General features: G+C 32.3%; 1 protein-coding gene and 1 long non-coding RNA gene across 3 annotated transcripts; one reads left to right on the top strand and one right to left on the bottom strand.

Annotated features, from left to right (window-relative positions):
- Positions 1–1,117: 1,117 nt before the first annotated feature.
- On the top strand, positions 1,118–25,325 carry LOC128177505 (uncharacterized). 2 transcript variants are annotated; one of them, XM_052844227.1, is made up of 25 exons: positions 1,118–1,237; positions 1,662–1,742; positions 3,716–3,801; positions 3,890–3,979; positions 4,155–4,247; positions 4,485–4,580; positions 5,297–5,392; positions 6,029–6,124; positions 6,382–6,492; positions 17,956–18,249; positions 18,356–18,497; positions 18,743–18,941; positions 19,059–19,897; positions 20,434–20,551; positions 21,461–21,643; positions 21,756–21,792; positions 21,913–22,233; positions 22,414–22,556; positions 22,902–23,100; positions 23,205–23,324; positions 23,452–23,606; positions 23,833–23,967; positions 24,247–24,361; positions 24,497–24,590; positions 24,746–25,325. In XM_052844227.1, exons 1-25 carry the CDS (start codon positions 1,179–1,181, stop codon positions 24,879–24,881), a joined length of 4,038 nt encoding a protein of 1,345 aa, XP_052700187.1. In that variant the 5' UTR covers positions 1,118–1,178; the 3' UTR covers positions 24,882–25,325. The 2 variants fall into 2 exon arrangements, with proteins under 2 accessions (XP_052700187.1, XP_052700188.1); XM_052844228.1 differs by lacking the exon at positions 1,662–1,742 and having other exon boundaries at positions 1,170–1,237.
- LOC128177506 (uncharacterized) lies at positions 6,596–17,728 on the bottom strand. Its single transcript, XR_008242840.1, has 4 exons — positions 17,385–17,728; positions 9,160–9,602; positions 8,361–8,579; positions 6,596–8,231 (listed from the first exon to the last, which is right to left on the bottom strand). It is a non-coding gene; the product is annotated as an uncharacterized LOC128177506 (long non-coding RNA).
- Positions 25,326–25,723: the final 398 nt, after the last annotated feature.

The following is a 25,723-nucleotide window of genomic DNA, read 5'->3' as shown; positions in this document are numbered from 1 at the left end:
ATTTTCATGATGGTATTGAATTTGCACAACTTAACCTGGGTCAAGTTCATGAAACGCTCTCAGGACATAAGCGATCTTTATGTGAAGCAGGAACTCCAATGTCTCTCAATAAGAACGGTATAGACCGGGCACAAATTTTTGCACTTTTCCTGCCTGTGACCTTGAACATTCGCAAATGACCCTCGGTCAAAATCATCACACACCCTCAGGTTATAAGCGATCTTTGTGTGAAGTAAGATTTTATAATGTTTCTCTATAAGAAAGATATAGATTGGACAAGAATTTTTCACTTCTTCTTCTACTTACCTTGAACTTGCCCAAATTGCCAAAACAACGACACATCCTTAGGTCATAATATATGTTTCTCCATAAAAAATGTAGACCTGACAAGATTGCACAGACAGACGGACGGACAGACAGAAAAAGATGATTCCTATATACCCCTAAACTTTTTTTTCGGGTTGTGGGGGTGGGGTGTAATAAAACCTCGGTATTTTACAGAAATCAAAGAAACTACATATATTAAAAAATAAAAAGGTGACAGTGACTCACTAGAACTGCATTTATAAAATCTTTATTTATTCAAAATATTTTTGTTACTGCAAAACAAGATTTTGTTTCTTATGTTGTTTTTTCGTATTATTTAGTTGCTTTTACCCTTAATAATTCTTTTTTATATTTTTCGTGTGGCCTAAAATCATTGATATTGTTATACTAAGAACACTGAAATAATAAATAAATATATAATCATTTCGATTGTAATGTTTTATTTGAAATGGGTTTTCCGTTTACAAATTTCCAAAAAACTCGTGAACCATAAAATGTTTTCTTAAACTTACAGGATATTATGCCTTACTTAAAGTTAGATATATTACAATAAGATGCATCAAAATGATTCGTGTCTTGTTGATGAATGCTCCAAGAGTTCTCGTGGTTCCATTTGAGGATCCTTGTCACGTCGTGAGGGAGCTCTGTGCGTGAATACATTACTATTTATTTTCAAATTTCATATCAATGCATATATAGGTTACATTGTTAAACAACAACTGATAAGATTGTTTTCGCTTATCTCATTGGGTCCAAATTTAAACTTCCTCTTTGGTTAAGCAATATAAATATTCAACCAAAATGTTTTGCTTCAATTCTGATTTTTTTGGAGGTAGTTCTGATTTTTAAAAATGACATCACTTTTATTGTTCTATATATTTGGGTTTGTCTGCTTATTAGAAAACCGATAGTAAGTATTTTTAAGTATACTTTAGTACCTAAATAAACTATTTTTAAAGTGTGTTATAATCCATTCTGAATTTTACGCACATGAAGAATGAATAACTCAGTGAATATCTTAAATCAAAATTTTCATTTTTTTAGAGATCGAAAAAATATTTGCTTTATCAAATGATGTGGTTAGACCAATGTTTTATTTTTCATTTCATTATATAAGTATATTTCGTTGTAAAAGGCAAATAAGTAGTTATTATTTTGTGCAATCCTGATTTAAACGGTTGTCAACATTAGTGATAAATGTTATATGTTTTAATTCAAATTAAATATAAGATGCAAATTAATCACGTTTGAGCGGTTTAAGTTGAGAATATTATTCCTTTTGATTTCTGTATGGCTATTAATGTACTGACGATAAATATGTATACAATTTTTAGTGTTTCTCCATGCTCTACTGAAGTGACATCCGTCTCTTACACACAACAAAGCAGATGTATTTGCAGAATTTGGGGCCATTGGTAAGTGTCGACATTTATTTATTTTAACATAACTATCTAGAAACAAAAGTGTTTAATTTTTGTAAATTATTGGGTAGGAGCGATATTATGTGAAAATACATACTAATATGATCTATATAAATATGTTCTTTTTCTACACCAAAATGCCGTATTATGTCTTTAAACATTACAGCGGTGTCATATACCTATACATGTTCTTAACCGTTTCACCAGTGTGCATGTTCTATGATGCTAATAACGTTAACGAAAAAAAAAACCAAAAACGTAGCACATGTATTTGTACAATACATTGTATATACATGTATCAGAATTATTTAAAAGCTATTAATGAAAATGTATTATATTTAAGTACATTTTACAGTAACATTTAGACGATCAGTAAGTGATAACGAGATGTTTTAAATGATAAATTCATTTTCACCATCAGACCTAACAACCCTCCTATCACCAAAACATTTGACCCTGTGATAAGAGATTTACATTCCAGTAGAGTCCCCCTGCTTATCTTTCTTGTATACTCAATTTATCTGCGGCTAGAATTTCAGAATAAGGGAAAAGATATGGGGGATTTTTTAACCGGGTTTTCCAACGGAAAAATTCGGTTATTTGAAATAATGATAATGGCGGGCGGGCGGGCGGCTGCCAGAGGAGTACCTCTATTGTACGGATAACTCCTCCTACAGTTTTCAAAGTAGGAAGTTGTTCTTTTACAGATCAATTGTACATTTATCAGAGGTGTGGATACTGCTAGGATTTTGATTTCTGATAAGTTATATTAAAAAAATACTAGCTGTTGAACGTTTTTGCAAAATTTTACTTATGCATGCAGGATACCCCTATTGTACGGATAATCCTCAAAAAAGCTTTCAAGATAGGAACTTTTTCTTTTGCAAATCAATTGTACATATATCAAAGGTTTGCGTATTACTAGAAATTTGATTTCAATTTATTTATGGAAAAAATATCCGACCTTTGAACTTTGCCATTTTTTGGCAGAATATTGCATATAGGTTGCAGCTGTTGTACTAAAAATTCCTTCTACAGTTTTCAAAAAAGAAATTTGTGCTTTTGTAGATCAATTGTACAGATATCGTAGGTGTGTATATTGCTATGAATTTGATTTCTAATCATTCATGAAAAAATACCAGCTGTTGAACCTAGTTATTATTTGGCAAAATATTACTTATGGCGTACTTCAATTTTCTCTATAGGTAGTGTTCATCAATTCAAGGTTGACAAACAGATTATGGATATTGTTCACCAAAAAAAAACCCACAAAAAACCCCCGGTTTGCTGTCACATTGACAGCTTTTCTCTTATATAGAAATTCAAACCCTTAAGAGGAGTTATATCTTAAATTAAATAAATTTTACAAAATTAAAACCTTTAATGGGGTTATAATGACGACAAAAGGTGGCGGAAATAAAACGGGGGCGAATATTAAAGGGGCATGGTCACGATTTTAGTCAATTTCTATTTTTTTTTTTTATTATTTACAATGCTTTAGAAATGCTTTTCTAATGATAATATGAAATTTGAGAGCCATTTGTGGAGTTATAAGCAATATATAGCGCTCTTAATTCTTTGTCATGTAAACAAGGCTCGTGCCAAGTTTTTGTTTACATAGGTTCAATATACCAGTAAAAAATCTTTTTCAACCTGATTTGTCTATCTTTTTATTCATTATAAGCATAATTAAACAGTTCCTTATGATTAACGCATCTATTTTAGGTCTAAAATTAGAATTTTCACTTTAAAATTCAAATTGTAAACAAACGCTTTGTTTACATAGCAAAGAATTTCAAGCTGTGTAATTTGCTTATAACTCAACGAATAACACTAAAATTGTGGATGCCTATTAAGAATGCCTTACTGAAGCATGGTAAAAATTAAAATCGGAAATACTAGCTTTGACCAAAATCGTAACCATGCCCCTTTAACCTGTATACAGTAAATTGTTGTTGATATCATAGTACAATGTGGAGAAGTTGGACCGTCAGCACTTACTACCGGTCTAAACGATGCTGCTCAGGATATCACGGCTGGGACTGCTCAACGCGTAAGTACCGGGTCACTTCTTAATATATCGTTGTATAGAACAGTGGGAATATTTGGTAAAGTAACTCTTCATTTTGTTCTTGATTTAGCAATATGCAACTGCCAACATGGTGGGACCTGTGTAGCACCAGGTGTGTGTAGATGTCCTAACGGTTACTCAGGAAATAGCTGTGAAAAACGTAAGTGTCGATCGAAGTTTTTTTTCAAAGATATATTTTCCTAAGACTACGATTTGATTATATTATGCATATTAGAATTCTTTTGAGCTAAAATCAATGTTGTAAAACAAAAATAGGAATTTAATCAGATGCTTGTATTCATATTTAATTTAATTGTCTCTGTTTTTAAATGAAGCAATTTGTTTCCCGCCATGTCAACATGGATACTGTCGCCGACCACAACAATGCTCCTGTTACAGAGGTTACTCGGGAGGTCGATGTGAAACACGTTAGTATGTTTGGGAGTATTTGATAACCTTTATATTAAACCTTATTTATTTATGAAAAATTTCACGACGTGTTTCATGCCATTGGTTAAAATGCATTTCACTGAATGGGAAAGCCTTTCTTGTTTTTGTTCTGAAATGTTCTTTGAATTATCGTTTGAAATAGATAATTGAAATGAATAAACGCTATTTTATATACAAAGATGAAAATCAGGTTGTGGAACTGCTTTCTGTTACAGCTGTCTGTAACCCATCTTGTCAGCACGGCGGGAGGTGCGTGAGTCCTAACACCTGTCACTGTCCCAATGGCTACTCTGGACACAGTTGTAATATACGTATGTTAATCAATACCATCATATACTTCTACTCTAAATTGTTACAAGTATTCTAATGCATTCACAAAATTTTGTACAGGTTGAAATTAATTATTCATTTGGATATTAAAAGTAAGCTTGTTAATATTTAGATAAAAAAACATTGTAGCAACTTACGTATGTAGTTAACACAAACTACATTCAGATGGTATTTTTAAGTACAAACTTCATTATACTAATGTAGGCATAAGTGTTTACTAATCAATATACACGTAGAACTATGGACATTGTATACCATAAATCATAATGCATAGCTCCATGAATTCTATATCAAATAATTAAAATGCTAAATAATAAAAACATGTACGACGGGTCTTGAAAAAGAGAAATAAGCGGCATTACTTGAAGTACCTTTTCCTTATCGAATGACAATGATCAGCTGTGGTACCGCCAAATAGTTATTGATTCCTTATTATCTCAATTATATCTGCTCTAAACATCGTTCATTAACCAGTATTGTACACCATATGAAACTAATTGATTTTCAACCTATTGCGATTTTCAAAATATAAAAATAAATTTTTTTTATTAATATAATTATCTAATTGTAAGCTATAAGCCAAACTACATAACTACATAACTTTGTGAACATGCAGACCCTTATGCTGTGGTCAAAAAGATATAATTACGCTAGAGTATAAAGTGTTTCATTTTGATTTATTGTTTCATCTGTGAAGCTATTTGTCGACCCTCCTGCATGAATGGAGGAACTTGTGATGGAAACCGAAGATGTCAATGTACTCCTCAATACACAGGTTCAACATGCACAATACGTATGTATAATATTATACAATAAATTCACGGAATGTCAAAACTTGTATATTTCTTATTCTAATAGTTCAATAAATGAAAACAAAAGCCGATGTTCCCGTCTTCTTAAGTTCAAGTATTTTCAAAAACAGACTTTTTATTTCAATTAATAACATGATGAGACATAATTATGAAATGTATTCAATTTGGTGTTTTGATTCAGTGTGCACAATTAAAACTAATATATTTCGCTTCTTATCAAATGAAAAGGTACTTATAATTATATTGCATATTAAAGAGCAAATTCATATCCTTAATTTTGGATGGTAGTAAATCAAAATCAACTAAGAAATATTAATTTCAATATTGATTCATTTTTTGTGCAAAATATCAATTTTGAAAAATGAGGGAAAATGATTATTGTCGAGAAAACCCATACTACTAATAGAATCTCAACTAATATTTCTGTACTTTTATTTCTTGAATTCTTGAAGTTTCTCCAACTCATTCTCTATCTAAGGTTCGTAGTCGTTACCACGCATTCAGTTGTCGGAATAAAATATGTACCATGATACATATGTTTTAGACAATTTAGATGTTAATAATCCTTTTAATTCTTTTCTAAATTCTATTAGATAATAAAAAATTGTTTTTTTCAGCGGTTTGCCAACCTAGTTGTCAGAATGGCGGTACATGTATAGCACCAAATCAATGTGTTTGTGACGTAACATACACTGGTCCAACTTGTGCAGTTCGTGAGTTTTCTATACAAATCTGTTAATTGTGATATAACATAAACAATAAGAAACATATTGGCTATCATCTAATATCATTTAAAACTGGTTTTATGCTCCAAAAATACATACATTTTTTATTGTGGTATATTTCTGCCCCTAAATGCAAGTTATTGCTACTGAATATGTCCACATGCTAATTATGATAATGAAATTTATCATACATGTTACACAATTTTCCCTATTCATCAACAAATAATTTTCAAATTATTTTTCAGCGCTTTGTTCCTACCATTCGCCGTGTTTCCCTGGTAGCTGTTCTGATTTTATACATTGTCAATGCAATTCTGGATTCACTGGATCATACGGACTAAATCGTTGCAAAACAAGTATGTTTGTGAATACCAGCATATGTGCATTTAAAATCAAAGTACTGAAAGTACTGAAAGCCGGGCTTTAAGGTTACAAATTACACTTCAATGAAATGTTTAATTTGTAGAGGGTATCAAAACGGTTGTAAAAGAGACTTTTAACAATAATGTGTGCTTGGTGCAACACAAGGGAAATAAATATTAAGAGACTTTTTGTTCAAGTAGAGAACACACTTAGCTACAGCTGTAGATCTTGTACTAATTATTCAACTTGACATACTGCATTTAATAATTGCCAAGAGAGGTAAGTTTTCCATATTATTACTTTTAACCTTGCAACAAGGAGAAAAACTACAACAAAGGATTTTTTAAACAGTTTATTTACAAAATTATCTTCATAGTAATCTTTGGTCTCCTCATTATCAATACTGAGCAAAATTCATCTGGCACCATACAAAAGACACTGTATACTCAAAGAGCCAAGTAACTAAATTTTAAAAATGTTCACTAAAATGACATTAGAAAACCAAAACTAATGTTTGTCTTTCTTCAACATCTGAGCTATGTATCTACTCAATGACCCCCTCCTCCCAAAAAAATGACATAAAAAAAAAATAAAACACATATACAAGAACAAATATATACAGATAATGACTGTGGTCTCATCATTAGCAATACCGGTAGCACCATACAAAACACATTGTACAAATTTACCATCTAAAAAAATTAAAAAAATTATTGAAAATTTTTACCAAAATTCCACAGTCATTAAACAAAAATCCAATAAAAGCAAGATGAAAAGCATTTCAATACAAGGAAACATTAATGGTAGTTTCAATATCTCGAATCTAAGAAAGGGTTACTAAGTTATCCTTGTTGAATGTACAAAGAATGTCTAAATTCTAACAAATACATAATTATCATGAAAAGGCACATGCATTGTATTGTTATGAAAAAACAATGCTTAGTTCAAAATACAAGGACTTAAATGTTGGTTTTTTTCCAAATGCACACCACATGTACAAATCTTACACAATCAGTTTAGGTTGGGCATTGAAAAGTTAATGTTTTAGCAATTGTTACAAGAATTTTAAGTATTTCAATTAAATGAAATGAAAACTTCAACACAGATCAAAATAATATTCAATGTTTGGCACATTAATATTATGCAAAAATGATTTGAATAGAGAACATGTAAAAAAAAAATTAGCATCATTAGAATAAAAATACAATGTTAATCATTGAAAGGGTGTTGACAATAATCTGAAAAAATGAGAAACAAGTTAAGGCTTGAAAATAGTGCCAAAACATTTCATCAAGACATGCAAAAGAAAATGTGTCTGAAAAACAAGTGAACACAAAGCAAAATACAAAACAGACCTCTTGTATAAACAAACAAGATGGGATGTTGTGATGATACAAGCAGTAACATGAATTGTTGCAAATAGTATGGGAATGTATGGCACATTCTGAACACACAAAAAAATAAAATCCCATGTATATTCATGAACCTAAAATTTCATGGCAATCAAATCACTGCCCTTAAATGTACACTGTACTACTAAAGTTGGGCTACAAAGGGAAAGTAGATACTTTTCAAGGTCCTTTTCTTCACACTCAGGAAAGGCATCCAGGAGGGACTTCACCGGTGCTGTCACAACTCTGTCATCTTTCAGCAACAGGGTGGCAGTGTTCTTGTCCTCAATGCACACAGATTCTATCTCCCATTTAACATTTTCTTCTGGGCACTCTGTTTTCTGTTTGAAAAATGAAATAATTTTTATTGAACTTTATTATTTACTACAGATTTAAAGATTTGTAGGACATCAGGCAACATTTATATAATGAAAAGTAACATAAATGTATAGAAAGAGAGGCAAACTTACAGTGATTGTTGTCCTGGACGTGGTAGATAAGGATACCTCATTTCTGAAGGTGTTTGTAATGCAGTCAGAGACCTCCACGTAGTCACCTGGTCTGATGGTCTGATCAGCTAGATTTCTCCACAATGCTATCTTGCATTTTTTGGTGGAATCCTCCAAGAAGATGTTTTTCACCTTTACATTTTCTTCATTTTTGACTGTTACCAAACGTGTAGCTTCCTCCTATAATACATTACAAACAGATATTGAACAATTGAATTTATTGCAAGCTTAAAATTTTTAATGCTTTTAAGCATATTTAATAATAATTATGTGAATGTATTTTATACATAATTGAATAATTATATCCTTTTATAAGAGTTTACATCTCAAGAAAATGCATCAAAATATGATATTTACATGTAAGCTGTCATTGCATAATTAACAAAGAAGTGTGGAATGTGTGCACATAAAGTAAAATGCTAATACTGTACATGAAATCCTAATTAGTATAATTCATAGGTTTGTCAGAAGTATGAAGCCTTTAAATTCGGAGTTAGGTTAGAAAATTAAGGCTATTACACATGCATATGGTTTAAGTATTGTACAGTAGTCCTTTTTAAAATGACAGCAATTTGTCACATTATATATGTATTTCATGGGCAATGTTAGATGATAGTGTGAATACAGGTTATTATTAAGAAATGGATGCAACATTGAATATTTATGCATAAAACTCTGAACCATTACTAGGAAATAATTCGAGAAGGTAAAGTTATTGAAAAAACACAGGTGTCTTTCTTACTACTGTTTCGATACAAACCTGAATGATTTTCCCACGGACGGACACTTTGGTTTTGGTGGGAGATGCCAAAGCTTCTTCCACAGTTTTCACATCAGCAGGGGGGGATGCAAAATAGCCATCCCTTCCTTCTCCATATATGGTGGGAGGTTGAGGGTTTTTGGTGCAGGAAATATAACTGTCGCACTTGTTACAGCTATCCCATCTGGCTTGCGAATGATGTTTCTCAGAATAATGGTGGTGCCAGCTTTAAACCTGTGAAATTTTTTAGCATCATAAACCACACATTTGACCACTTTGGAACTGTCTGCAATAACAGTGTTCATCAGCTCTCTCTTTTCCTTCTTGTCATTGATATAAGTTGTTGCTGGGTCACTACAAAGGACTTTCACAGTCAATTTCTTTGGATAGGGAGAGTGTCCCACAACTGCTTTCATTATTGTAGCAAGGTCTGTGTCAGAACTCTGTTGATGTAAAAAAAAATGTACTATGCAAGTTTAAGTTATATGCACAAATATCAATGAGTTAGCTTTGAATATATATAAAAAGATTAAGTAAACACAAGTATTGACATATTTCTTTTTAAAAATGATTTGAATATATTACATGCAGTATTGAAAGTTGATTTTTTACCATATTATAATATCATATCTAATATTTAACACTGAATGAAGATGATAAATTAGTAATACTGTTTCATAATTTCAGTCTTATTGCAATAAAAAAAATATTATTGATAATGTGAAAGGTAAGGTATAAAACATACTATCTATAATTCACTATTTTAAAATACCGGTAGATTAACAACACATGGTAAGTACCACATCAGATGTAATATTTTTGTTTGCTAGTGTATAACTTATGCTTATAATGTAATTGCATTTTCATTAATTATGGCATAAACTGGCTTGTGATCAGAGAAGTAAGACTCTAATGTACCATATGCAAGAAGATCTGACTTTGAAAAATTGATGTAAATATGGTCAAGACAAGAGTCATAGTCTGTTGTAACAGAATTCAAAAGCTGAATGAAGCCAAAGGACTCACAAATATATTGTGCAATTTGACTACCTTCCAAAACATTTTGATTGAAATCTCCCATAATAACTGTGCAGTCTTTCAAACACACTTTTTTTACTATTTCTTGGAAAAGCTCTTTGCAAACTTTGAGAGTAGAAGATTTGGGGGGAAAGTAAATAAAAATGATATTGATATGCTGTACTTGCATTAAAATCAACTCAACCCCAGCTATACAATGACCTGAGAGACTTGCAACATTGCATTTGCTGTAGACTGCCATTCCATGGGGACATTTTTCAGAAACAAAGAAGGAATTGTACATATCTAAATTGTATAAATCTTTGTTTTGTAAAACTCGTGTTTCACACAATCCCAATATATCAGCCTTGGTGATATATCTGTCTTTTCGTATGTCTTCAATATGCTTCTGTAGAGATCTGCAGTTTTGAAAACAGATGGTAATACTTCTTGATATTCCGAGTTGTTCTACATTAGGGATGCTTAATTTTGTTCCACATTTTTGTCTAAGACGAACCATTTCCTCTTGTACTTCGCTTGAAACACAGATTTTTTTTTCATTCAAGTTGAGAATATATGCAGAATTCAGGTTTTGCACTCTACTCAAACCAACATAATGAATATGTTCTGTTTTTCTGCCTTCAAAGTTTATCACAACTCCCTTTAAAGTTGAGCCTTGTGATTTGTGAATTGTCTTCCCTGCAGCAACTTGAAGTGGAAATTGGCGTCGAGTAACATAGTAAGTTTTATAGTGCTGTAAGGTAAAACTTCTTGTTGTTTCTAAAATAGGTGTCCAATGTGAAGGAATGCATTCAATAAATAAATGAGCATATTTTTCACGCCAAAGCTTTCCAGTTGATTTGTTTTCAAACTTAACCCAAATGATACTGCATCTTGTGGAGTTTTCAACTCTGAAATCTAATAATTGAACAATACAAGGAGAACCGTTTGTCATTCCATCTTCAACATTTATATTTACACATAATTCATATTGTATACCAACACCCACTTGCAAATTTTTTTTTAGTCCCATTGTTTTTGATGGATCATCAGGCACTTTATCTAGAATTTTTCTTCTAAGGTCTGTAGAAATTTCACCAGAAATACTGTCTATGGCATCAACTGATGTTTTCTGTGCTTCTGAAACACTTGCAAGTACTTCCATGTTATGTTCTGTTGATGCAGCACGGGTAGTATATAAATGAGGCAATTTCTGAGCAGATGCAGAGAGATTCTCTTTTACAGTAATTCTTGTTTTGAGTTTATCTATGTCTTCTGGAATCAAATGATTTCCTTCCCTAAGTCTGTTCAAGAGCTGTGCAAATTCTAAATCATCCCTCTGTCTCATTATTTTTTCAAGTTCATAGAAAGAAAACAGGTCTTTCCATAAATTTGTTCCAAGAACTTGAAGTCCATCACACCTTTGTTTAAATATCCAAGAATCCATCACTGGTTTCAGTTGGAAAAGATCTCCAACAGCTACTACACTAATCCCTCCAAATGGTTTTGTACATCCTCTAATTTCTTGAAGTCTTAAATTAATAAAATTGAACATACCACTACCAACCATAGAAATCTCATCAATGAAAATCACCTTGACATAATGGTATTTACATCTCATTGTGTCCAATTGCTGCATATCTAAAGGTTTAAATTTAAATCCCCTACCAACTGGAATGCTAAATGTGTTGTGTATTGTGTTTCCTCCAATGTTATGAGCAGCTTTTCCTGTTGGAGCACAAAGTAAAATTTTAAGATGGTCAGGGTTTTCTCCTGGGCGATGATTGTAATATTTTAGTAAAGCCTGATACAAAGCTCGCAGTACTACACTTTTTCCTACTCCTGCGCCTCCAGAGAGGAAAATGTACAAAGGATCAGTCTCTGTCTTCAACCAATGATATACATGGTAGAAAAATTCTTTTTGTTGAAGATTTAGATTTTGAGCAAGTGTTCTAAATGCATCATCACTCATTTCATTCAAGGGTAAACAGGAATCATCTAATTGCTTTCTTGTGATACCAATGTCTTGACCAAGATCATATGAACACGGTTGCTCACAGGAATTGGAAACCTCATTTACAGATGGATCAAAACAACCATACATCCTTGATGGATGGTGGCCTTCAATATTATCAATGAGTTCTTGGTGATCAATTTGAGGCAAAACAGGATCTCTTATAGAATTTTCAAAATCCTCAGAATATTCGGTAATTGCTGTTTCTAGCAATTGTTGGTCAATTTTTTCATATTTCTGTTGATTTAGCAATATAACATCTTCCATTTTATGATAACTTTCATAAAAAGAATTGCATTTATTCATTAAGTCACACTCCTCATTTCTCCATGATGTAAACAACATTAACAGCTGTCTATAATGTTCTTCATTGTTTTCATTTTCTGATACCTTGTTGTAACGCAGAACCTTTTGCTTACTTCTTTTTCTTAATAATGTCCCATCTTTAAATTCTATAATTTCTGTTTTATTTTCTTCTTCACTTTCACTTTCACTAATAGTGTCATCATTATTTTCAACATCATCTTCAGGCAATTCACTCTCTGCAGATGCATATTTATTTTGTCTAGCAGAATAAATTGTGTCAAACCAGGACACAAAATCAGCATATATACAGTCATTCAATTTTTTAGGTCTTCGCTTGTATTTCTTCAAAACACTATCTGCCTCAATGTTGGTTGAATTCTTTGGTAAATGTTGCAAGTCTGTGAAAGATTTTAATAAAGCAACTCTCTTTTCTGCTGAATTTGTGTCTATGAATACAACAGACCTTGTGCATTTCCTTAAAGGCATTTGCAGGACTAGATATACAGCTTCTTGAGCTCCAATTTCTACATGAGAAAGAAACTGATTTCCTATTTTTCTAACCTGTTGCCTGATATCACTCTCACTTGATCTAGCCTCTTTACATGCTTGATGTAATAAATTTGACAATCCCCTTTGTCCTTTTGAGATGTATGACACTATGTAAGATACGCATGCATATGGATCAAGAATAAATTGAATATCCATGTTTGCTTCCCAACATTTTAATGCAATAGTGTTATAATTGTTGACTCTTGTTTCACAAGGTAAGCGTTTGAGAAAAATTTTGGGACTACATAATGATGACCTCACAGCCAATAAATAAGTATGAAGATCCATTTCTAATTCTTTCAAGAAGTCGGAGAAACTCATAACATCAACATTATTCATTTCGTTCATTAAAGTAGCTACCTTCATAAAATTTTTCTCTGCAAGCTTCTTGTCATCATCATTCAATGGCTCTAAAATAACAGTTGATGGCATAGGAGGGATAGGGAAATTGAACCTGCAAATTGCTTTACCTTTTTTCCTACAAGTTCTTGCATGTCTGTGTGTCTGATAATTAACAAGACTTGGAATTGTTATGTCTTTTTTGCAGGTGACATATTTATCAATGAAACTGATAACATCTGATAAATGAGACTGACCATATACAGGAGCATCTTTTATCCATATGAGAAGGTGGATGTGAGGTGATCCTCTTTGCTGAAACTCTATTCTACCAAAATAGTCAGCAATTTCTCCAATTGGTTGAGAGTGGCTTTTCAAGACAGAATTTAAGAAACACTGGATTCTATTGTCAAAGTATCTGGCACAGGTTACAGGATCAGACTTTATTAATTCACACTTCTCTTGCCATGTCATTTCAATGGTCTCTTGTTCTGTCAATTCTTTTTGTTTAACTAGTTTAGCCAAACACTGAAGTAAAGGTACCCATCTAGTCTCCGCAGCTGAGAAAGAACAGAACCAAGTTGGTACACCAAGTTGTTTGATCATTGCAAAAACATCTTTTTTTGCACTCTCCCAGTATGGTGGGGAACCTCGAAGTTTTCGTAACACTCTAAATCCTTCATCATGCATAGCAACATCATCAATGAAACCTGGGGACAAGACCTGTTCAACTGTAATTCTTTTCCCATTTGTTTTGCATTTTCTCATTGCCAAAGAAACTTTGTCCTTTATCTGCTTGATTTGTAATTTCTTTAACTTGTAGAATATATTTGGGAGATTCATAGCAACTCTTCTGTCAACATTTCTTAACTCCCATTTACAAATTGTGCTGTAGTGCAATGGTACAGTCCTACAAGTGTTATCTTGTCTAGATGTGCCACAGTAAATTGTTGGGAAAGCCAAGAATTCTGAAAAAATGTCCTGAAATAGTCCCAAGGGAGTTTTGCCTTCTCCAGGTGCTAAAGAAAGAATTTGGTTAAATTCTCTAAAATCTGCTGGATGAAGCAAAGTGTCAAAATTTCCAGTTGGTCTGTTATCAAAATGTTCATCCTCTGTCCACTGATCTGTTTCATCTTCACCAGGACTATCCTCTTTCTGTATTCCAGCATCTACTCTTAACAAATTATCATCCTCAGTTAATTGTTGGTAGTTGTTCATCCAATTCTCATCAACTTGTATTCCTTCATTTCTGAACAACAAGCTGTTGTTAACCAACCACTTTGCTGCTTCAAAAACCTTGTTAGGTCTGATCTTTTCAAATGACATATGATGTTTATAAGACATTTTCCGTTTAAATTTCAGAAGAATGGTATCTTCATCACACTGCATCCTTGGTAATATTTTAACAGTGGTGTTTACATCTGCTGGAACATTAACAACATTTCCTTTTAAACTCAACTGTCCTCCACGTGGCATTTCTCTGATTTGCATAAATGCCAATCTAGGAGCAACTAATCGCTCTTCCAATTGAGTTAGCTTAAGTTCATCAGGAATTTCAGGAAATTTTAAACCATTTGCAACTGAACATGCTGGAATTTTCCCAGATGCAAGAGCACCAACACAAGTCTTACAAACCCATTCTTTATTACCAACACTTTTGTAACCTGTAAGGCAAGCTAGCATTAGATCTTTATGTTTGAATTTTGTCCTATCTACTCTCTGAACAGAGTGTTTGAAGTAAGTCTGTGTGCATGATGAACAAATGTATAAAGGACCATCTTTAATACTATCATGAAAGCTATTTCTAATAGCATTTGGATTGCACACTTGATCATTAAGATGCATTCTTTGATTTATGACAGTGCTAAGATTTTCCAGAATTCCTGTCTTAAATTGCTTTGTCTTTGTGTGATCATCCATGTTTGTATTAGCTGAAGATCTTTTTCTTTTGAAAGTATGTGATAACTTAAAAACATGCAAATCAAACTGCAGCTCCTCAAATGGCAAAGAACATGAAGACTTTACTACATCTCGTAAGTGAAAACATAAATCTGCAAGACAGGAACTTTCGCCTAAAATGCATGATCCATCTGAACAACTTCTGCCATTTTCATCTCTGGCATGAGAATCAAACACAAAAAACTTTTGCCCATTATAAAATATGCCTATTGCACTTCCTTGAACAAGCAAAATGTAATATGCAAAGCCACTGCCACTATACGAAGAGAGTATGGCATTTTCAAGAGAAAAAACTGACATATTCCCCACAAATTGTCCGCAAATTACACCACTAAAAGTTTGCAACACTTTCACTCGAAATTCATAATTAAAATTATGATCTTCAAACACGACCTTCTCTGGTAGTTCACTTGGATGCAAATATTCATTTGGACTTAAAGTTTCCTTCTGTATTTTCCTATACAGTCCATCCCCTTGCTTCAACACATCATATAAATCCTGTTTAGTCCAATCATAAACATCTAATGTACGAGTTTTTAATAAAAATATCAAGCAAATGGAAACGCATTGTTTACCTCTTGATAGCAATGGGAAAATATTGGAACCTTGATGTAAATCACCTTTGCACAGGATTTTAAACTCCATTGTATTTCAATCAATCTCAAACTAATATTTCAAACAATTCTCTTTAAATTTTAAATAAATTCATTTCACTTTTTCCAGTCTTACAATATTACAGAAAATCTTCAGACATTGGATGTTATTAAAAAATATTTTTCTTTACGATGGCATTTTTTTAAAAAAATAATTAACTCTACTAATACATTGGACAGTATATAAATTGTTTTTTATGTAATTTACAAGAACTTCTGATATGCTTTAGCCTCAAACACTTTGAATATTTTGAACATAGTTTTCTCATACATACAAGTATATTCAAGCTTGAATGTTCAACTCCAAGAATACTGACAATCTGAGAAATCTTGCATCTTTTAAATTGTTCAACTCCAAGAATATTCACACTCTGAGAAATCTAACATCTTTCAAATTGTTCAACTCCAAGAATATTCATTCTCCAAGATTTTTTACATCTTTCAAATTGTTCAACTCCAAGAAAATTCATTCTTCAAGAAATATTACATCTTTCAAATTGTTCAACTCCAAGAATATTCATTCTCCAAGAAATTGTACCTCGTTCAAATTGTTTGACTCCCAAGAACATTCAATTTCAAGTTGTAATTTCAATTCAAACTCCAATATTTCTCACAATATAAGTTTGTTCACCTCCAACTCTATTCAGTTACCTTGTTCATTTATGAAATGTTCAAACCAACCCCACTTCTCAGAACACATTCACATGAAGACATGCCATTTCTTATAGCTGTGAAATTTTATAGCATTCTATGATCCGTGTCATTTCAAAATAAACTATACACAATGCTGATATTTTCTTCACTCTGATTTTTTTTTTAAATACGAAACAAATTAAGATAATTAATTTCAATCATTGTCATGGCGAATTTTTGATTTACAAGCATTTCAGCATGGCGGTAGGCGCTCACTTATAGCGTCAATGGTTCTAAATATTTTCGCTTACAGAAAACAAATTTAATACATAAAATTTTTACTGGATGAAACTGATGGTAGTCAAATATCAATACTACAGTTCACGACTGACAGATAAACGGGAACTCATTATGGCGGTACGTGCCCACTAGTCGAAGCGCACAGTCGTTTCGTTCACAGAAAGAGTATCAATGTGTTATGAACGAAAGAATAAGAATAAAATTAATAACACTATATGAACAACATAACTTCGTTACATTAAAATTGTGAAAATTATGGTTATAATCATGTTCAGCTAATAAACACTATAATTTACGAATGAGGGATTGACGGGTTCTAAATTGACCTATAGCCTATATATTCATGCAATCGGTAAAAAAACATACATTTTTCTGCACTCTGTCAAATTTCCTATCAGCTTTGGAGAAACAATATATCAAGTATTTACATAAATAGCTAATTACATGATACTTACCATGTTTAGTATTTCTTTCTCAATCGAATATGCCGCTGTTTGTTTTGTTTTTCTTCTTCCCACGCTTCGGAAAGTAGTTCGCGATATCCCTGCGCAGAATGTTTATGTGTCCAAATATTCAATCTCGTGTGTATAGCGTTGATAAAGATTTGGCAATTATAAATAAAACGATTTTTGCTTGATTTCTCAAAAATAAAACAAAATAGCACTTTTATTACATAGCTTGGAGAATATAAGGATAACTATTTTGTATATCGGAGGTTTTCTTCTTGAAGGCTATTAGGTTTTTTGTTTACTTTGCTATTTATAGTAAGAACGGCGATTGGGACGCCTACAGCCAGGGCTTTTAGCAAAGCCCGGCTAAAAACCATTCCTCCTTATGTTTATGAATTCAATGCCTTTTTAAGCATTAATATGATACATAATAATAAGATATTTAATTATACTCATAATTAACTTTACCTTGTAATTGAAGCATCTTTGTTGCCTCATGAAATAGCAATCTTGGCCGGTGCATTTTTAACACAATATTACTCGTGATCTGATTTCTGAGAGGATACTTTTTTTAAAGTGACAACAGACATGGTACCTATCATTACAAAATGTTCATCATATCTGGCATTCATAGAAAGGACTGGAAAAAGGAGAGAAATGTACAGGTTTGCAACAGATTCCTCGAAACCGAACTCTACCGAGATCGACACGCTGTGGATTAACCAAAAAAGATACAACTTTTTCAACGTTCGTTTTTCTGCAATGTTTACTCCACCTGGAAATATGATGCGTCCAAATTATGTTCAGGAGTTCAAATTAGGCATTGTCTCGGGCCAGATTCAAGTAGATTTAACAAAAGTGGACAGAAATGGTACGGCTTTTTGACCGTTATTTTTACTTTAACGAAATGAATTATTATCTAGTCTCATTTTAATTCATTATACATGTACAGTTAATGAGTAACTTATAATTTGTAGATCCATCAAAGCAGTTTGTGAGTATAAACAAAACGACACTCAATTGTCCTTACAACCCTGGATCGTTAAACCCAGACACATCTGTGTATTGGTGTAATTTTACAGACAGCAACTTTGACAGACTTTTAGAGCACGGAGATAAGTAAGTATTGTTCGATTTACAATTTATTATGCATACGCTAATTTAAAAACAAACCTAGAAGTAGATTTCATCTGACTAATCAAATATCGGAGGCATTTTTTAAATGACCCATTCTTTTGATACCATGGATTTCTTTAATTTCATTTCGAACCTTTGAAACATCGTTTGAAATTAAATGGTTTTATTAACAAATGAAAGCAATAGTGAATGAAATTCTTAGAATACTTTGTTTATTGTATTTGAAGTTTAACTATATCTGTGATTGCAACAAATGGAGGCTTCCGAAAACTAAATAAACCAAACTCGCCAGTGCAAGACACATTTATTGGACAAAAATCAACAAAGGCTACAAGGTTTAGGTTTGATTTTGTGAAACCTCAGCATTGTATAACTGACGGTAAATGTAACCAGACACCATTCACAGTTCTGCAGGATATCACAAAGGTACATGTATTTTATAATTATTGAAATCTGTTATATTCATTTCTATGTTTAGGTATTATTTAAACAGCGAAATATGATTTTACTCTTTACTATCAATTTTTAAAAACCTTTATGCAGAGTCAGCTATCTTTCTCCTGGGATGGATGGTCAGATGATATGTCTGGTGTCCATGGTTTTTCCATTCAAGAGTTTTTATTAAAACCTAATGGAAATGTACAACCTAATCTAACTGAGCCTGACCCATGGCATGCCAAAAACACGTTCCAACTAGACGTGGACGCTAGATCGTTTCATCACACTCCTTCAGAACCAGGAATGTATTCATACATTTTAAATGTGATGGACACTGCAAATAATACTGAATTCGCTAGAAGTCTTGTTTTATACGACCCGGACTCAACAATTACACTTGCCAATAATTCATCAAGTTTTACGGTTGCAAGTGGGGTTAAAGAAACAAACTACACGTGGCAAGATAACCTTGACAGAAGCATAAATGCTGTATGGAATGGCCATTTTAGAAATAAATTCCAAGAAGACAATAAGCTCTTGATCCCTGTAAGCACTTATATGAACTATGATTTCTATACAATGAAGGCTAGATACGTTTTACCTTTACTGGATGATATGGACGGTAATAGGACTTTAAAAGGAATCAAAAACGTCCATGGCATCGTACGTTTTGAATATGCTCACAGAAACGCTAACCAGGGAACAAACAACCCGTCTGTTTGGTCTGCCGTCGACGACATTTTTTCTGAGACGCAAACGTTTAACTTGAGCCGAAGAGATGGAGATGGCATTAACATTTGGGTTAAGGCAACTGATGTAATGGGAAACACAAAAATAGATAAAACCCAAATTTATTTCGATTCAACGCCTCCACGGCCTTTGACTAAAACGGATGTTTTATTTACTCCAAATACAAATGTTTCGAAGTACCCGTTTTCAAGTCGGTAAGTGTTTAAAAGCTAATCCACTCATAAGTGGGGTTTTGCGGAAATGTCGACGGTTATTTTGTTATAAAATTTTATAAACAACATGTACATACCGTAGTAGAAAATTAATCGAAAAGTAATCCATTTATTTCCATTAAAATCCATATTATACCAGTACTTTACAAGCATGGATATCTACTAAAAATGAATATACTTTGTATTATGCAACTTATATCATTTAAATTTCTTTCATAATCAATTGCTGATGAAATTTCATGTTTATAGATGTTAAAAAATTGACTTAAATGTTGACTTACTATGGCATGAAAGACCCAATACGTATTATTATACATTTAAACAAATCCTTTGATCGTAGAATGATTTCTAAAATCTATTTTTTACATCCCAAAAGAAGAGTGTTCTCCCTCAGTTGTCTAAATGATCGTCGTTGATAGTTAAAGTCAGACATTGTTTGCAAAAATTCAAAATCATTGAATAATTGGAACTTCTTATGATATACATGTACAATTGCATACTTTATTTTGATGATATAGTCTTAAAGTGTTGACCCGTGACGAAGATAGTGGAATATATAGAGTGCACTGGAGGCTGATCTCAAACAACAGCGGAGTTGTGTTTAAATCAGGATACATTGAAGGAAACAAATCTAAGGTTTGTCTAAAATTATAAATGCTTCACCAATTCTACAACCAGTTTAATATTGCACTAAGCAAATGTTTTGTTTTGACGAAAACCGAACCTACCCACAAATTTACATCCCCACGAGCTATATATACAAGGATTTGTTTAATATTTTTTAAAATTATCCCAATTACACTAGTTCTTTGTGTCGTAAAATGACTGATACATTTTAATCTGTCTTTTCAAGTTTAAAAGAGACAATCGATGTACTTATTTGAACAGAAAAATAAATAACTTTATTAACTAGTATCAAAAGATAACTATTACTATATACAATGAATTGTAACGTATTGAATATTTGAGCAGTAACAAACTGTTAATTAAGCTTTTGACTGTATACATTGTCCGGATATCACAATCCAACACGATGAAATGCTCCTTTAATTAAGTCATGTTCCTGGGCGATTTTGGTGTTTGTTAATTGGCTTGTTAATTAGCCAAGTGGGCACTTATCACTATCGCTAGCAGCAGATCTGTAGCATTTGAGTTCCAAAGTTATGTATCTCGTGTTAAGTAAAGTTGGTGGAGGTATCCTTTTTTGTTGTAACTTTAAAAAAAACAAAATAGAACTTGCTACCAACGAAATTACGTCCCCACGAACCAGGAAAATTTTGGCGAAAATTGACCCTTATGAATGAAAATGATTCCACAGTAATAGGTTTTGCAATCTAAATAAATTCATTTTATACTAACGAAGAAAATAGGTAAATATTGTGTGAAATCTATGTTTTTAAGAGTTTAAGAGTGTAAATTTTTTTCAATTATTTCTTACTTTAACGTAGCATGATGCTATATAATAATCTTTGGAATGAATATGCAATTTTTAACAGACTTGTCATGGAGTGCTCTAATTTTACATACCCTTATCTCATTATTTAGTCTGATCCAGGCTACTCAAATGGTTACCAAATTCCTAAGGGAGAATTCTTTTACAACAGTCATATCTTGGATATTAACAACTGTTGGATGGTTGTTACTAAAAAAGAATTCCAGACGGAATTTGTGATGTTGGAGTTGACTGTTTATAACATGGCAATGAAAGCTACGCATTACAATCATACAGTAAGTTTGTTTGTCTAACAAAACCAAACACAAAATGAAGAAACAAAACATAGCTATTTATGCACAGAAAAACGCAATAAGATTCAATTTATCATTGTTTTTTTTATTGAAGATCACAGACTTGGCATCGCTTTATGGAATGGACCAATGTGTGTATATTTTTTCTGACAACGGAAATCCAATGCAAACACAATTATTAACTTCATAAAACATTTTTCTGTATGGTTCACCTTATTTTTTTAATTTCTCATGATTTCTTTCAACGAAAGATTCCGGACCGATGCATTTACACGTAGCCGCAACGTATGACAATGGAGTACGTTTAAAATGGACTATAGCCCCAAGCTGCTACAACCGAAAGAAAACAATCCTTCAGTATCAATCATCTAACGGACAGAAATTTTCTTTTAATATTTCAAATGACGCCGATTGGGTGGACTTAACTGGACTGGATTCAGATACTAGTTACAATCTATCCTTTGTCACAAAATATAACGGAGGTGAAGTCAGCGATCCAGTTCTGTTATCTTTTAAAACAAATGAATCGCCTCCCACTTTAACAGGAGGAGCAATTGCTGGAATAGTTATAGGTAAAATTGAGATATTCTTCGAACGCTCTGCTTTGAATCTCTGTGAAAAGAATTTATTTTTAATATCCCCTACCCACTTGTCAACCAACTAATTGATTAATATCTAAAATGTAACGAAATGCTGACATATTCGGGAAACGTAGATTTAACTGTTATATGAGTACGTTCTTTTTTCTGTAGTTATTCTACTATTACTTGGTGGTGTGATTTTCATGGTAACAATGTGGCGTATGGGGCGGCTGTCGAGGATGAAACAGGGAGTACAAAGACGCGTTACAGTGGTTAGGACAAGGATCAATAACCGTTTCTCCTCGGCACACACCGTATGTTATTCATGTGAATAATCTAATTCTGGTTGTAACGCCTCACTTGATTGGCTTAACAAAATTCATTTATATTATAGAACATAATTGATTTTTTTAATTGGTTCCTTTCTAATTTTAGTTGTACAAAATTAAATTATTCGGAATGATTTTAATTTCTATCTATGTAATAAGAGTTTACATAACTTGGAATAGTTTACAACTTTTATTTAACTGCTTTGCGTTTTATAAAGTTTAAAATGATATATACAAAATCACCATCAGTATGCTGATAATTCATTCGTAAAATGTGATATAGTGCATTTAAATACTAAATGTGCATTGTTTTAAATGAATTTTGATTAGAACCCAGCGTATGAAGATGATATTTACATATATGGTAACATGGCAATTAATGAAACCAATAGATGGGTTCTACCTTCATCAACGATCGGCATTGAATCTCTTATAACAAGTGGTAGATTTGCAGACATATACAAAGCTATGTACAGACCTAAAGGCAACAATGAACGGAAAGGAATAGTGGTTGCTAAGATATTGAAAAGTAAGTACAATTTAGACGCCTTATCATTAAAATTATTCATGTAATTATTGTGTGCTCTATGTTCAAGTTTTAAAGCAAACATTTGAAGAAAAAAAATCTTACAGGCGGCTATTCTGAGGAAAATGCCCTAACGATGAGAGCTAAAATAAATTTCTTTGGAACGGAAGTTGGAGAACATCAAAACATCCTCTTGTTTATTGGGGCTGTTATTGACAACAATGCAAGTAAGCTAGTTAGGAATAACTTCGTTTAGAAATTAAATACGTAAAGATTATATTCAGTATATATCGGAACATGAACCATCAAACTATTAAACCGGTTTGTAGTGGTTTCTTTTTTTTTTTTACAAAGTGGGGCCATATATGATCCTGGAATATTGTGAAAAGGGTCAGTTACGCAACTGGCTAATGCAACAGAAAAATTCAACTTCAGAAGACACGATAGAGCAGCTGTATCGCATTATTTATGGCATATCTAAGGGAATGTGCCATCTAGAGACCAAGAAGGTTTATACTTTTTACTTCCGCATACCTCGCATTACCCTTGTATAATCTTTCATACATGTAACATGGAATACCTTCTCTTGGGAGAGAGAGAGAGAGAGAGAGAGAGAGAGAGAGAGAGAGAGAGAGAGAGAGAGAGAGAGAGAGAGGAAAAGATTGGCAACTTAATTTTAATATTCACCCAATCGCATGATGAACATTTCGATATTCGATACAATTTACTTTTTAGATTGTACATAAGAAGTTAGCAGCCAGAAATATTTTGCTAACTGATGAACTCGAGCCAAAGATTTGCGGATTTGGACCTGAGCCAAATCAGAAAGAAAACAATGACGCCGACGGGAATGTTAAATCTGATGACAAGGTAAAGCTTCTGTTTAATCTTTAGTTACAAGTCTTAGTATAGGGTAATTGTAACCTAAACTGTTATGTTGCATATGCTGATATATATGCATTATCTAAGAATCAATTATACAGAGTTACATTTATTTCTTTTGTCATTAATTGGATGAAATTATACATATTTTCAATCATTTGAATTTAGTATTTGTATCTAGATTAAATGTTTTTGTTTTCTTTTTTGAATTCTAATTTTATTTTTGAAATCTCTGTCAAAATATCCATCCTATTATTTTTTTATTAGGAGCGTATTCCTCTAAAATGGACAGCCCCTGAGTGCCTGACAACCATGAGAGATGCCACCACCAAAAGCGATGTGTGGTCTTTTGGTATCGTTGTCTGGGAAATCTTTAGCTTTGGTATTAAAACAAATCTATAAGATAAATGACAAATAGCATGGAAATAAAAACTTGTTTTATTATCCAATTTATACTTGAAAAATGGATTTTCAATAAATAACTCTTAGATTTATTTGTCTATAATTGTTTGTACAGGAGAAAGTCCATATCCAGGTATACGAAGTCGGCAAATAAAAGAGGAAATCAAAAACGGATATAGGATGAAAAGACCCGAATTTGCAAATGATTTGTATGTAATGCAATACAATTTGGTATTGATTTATGATTAAATTACGCATGATTACATTCGGTGTCGTATAGTTAAATAATAATTTTGTGATTATTATATATTTTGTTAACTTAAATATTTTAAATGCAATAAACAATTATGTATTTATGTTTCAGTTATTACAAACTGATGCAACACTGTTGGCAAGCCAAACCGAAGCAGAGACCAACATTTAAAGAAATCATGGGAGACATTGGGAAAACCTTCAGTTCTGCCCCATCAGACGAATACTATTATTACTCTGAAAAGTAAAACAAGTCCCTTGATTTTCGCCTTGCAATCATGGAAAGGATTTATTTTTAAGATGACTTCTTAATGACTCCTTTTTTAAGAAACACGAAAATATTGAATTTATAAATCGATACTCCAGACACTGTTTTGGAAAAAAAACCCATTTTTTTTTTAAAAACGATATATAGAATTTAAACTGTGATGCAAGAATAACAAACAAATACATTTCGAGAGCTTGATAAAAAATACATGTTAGTCTTCCATAACTTCTCAAATTTGTTTTGAAAGAAATATATACTTAGACAAAAAACCGCATGGTGTTATCAATTTATCAATTGTTGATAATTGCGTCAAAAAATAAACTTTAAATTGATGATTAAATATTAAGGAATATACATACATTCTCATAAGCACAGTAGTTGAATATGATGATTTCTTAGATAAAGCTGGGCACAAGAAATAAAACTGTTTTTCTTCATCATCATTACCAGCCGGTATATCATGAAAACCACTAAATATATGTCATGTATGGATTAAAACTTGCATATGCCGTTATTAAGTCCAGTTGTGTTTTGCTTGAAATAAAGCACATATTTTTAGAACAAGGAATAAATTTTTATCCTTTTCCTTCATACCCCCTCTAGATCTGATTTTGATATTACCCAATTTGTTTATGATAAATGCAATTATCAAAATATTTACAGTAGAAATACGGAGTTTTCATGAACAATTATGTAACCATTTTCATCATCTTATAGTTTCCATGGACAGCAAAACCTAGTTCATTCCGTGTCCCAATCCATACTAGGGATGTTTGTCGCTTTCATTTTTAATAGGGCATGGTCACGATTTTAATCGTTTAA

The sequence above is a fragment of the Crassostrea angulata genome, chromosome 3 (assembly GCF_025612915.1).
Source record: "Crassostrea angulata isolate pt1a10 chromosome 3, ASM2561291v2, whole genome shotgun sequence".
Lineage (NCBI taxonomy): Eukaryota > Metazoa > Mollusca > Bivalvia > Ostreida > Ostreidae > Magallana > Magallana angulata.
This window is presented reverse-complemented; position numbering and strand designations above follow the sequence as displayed.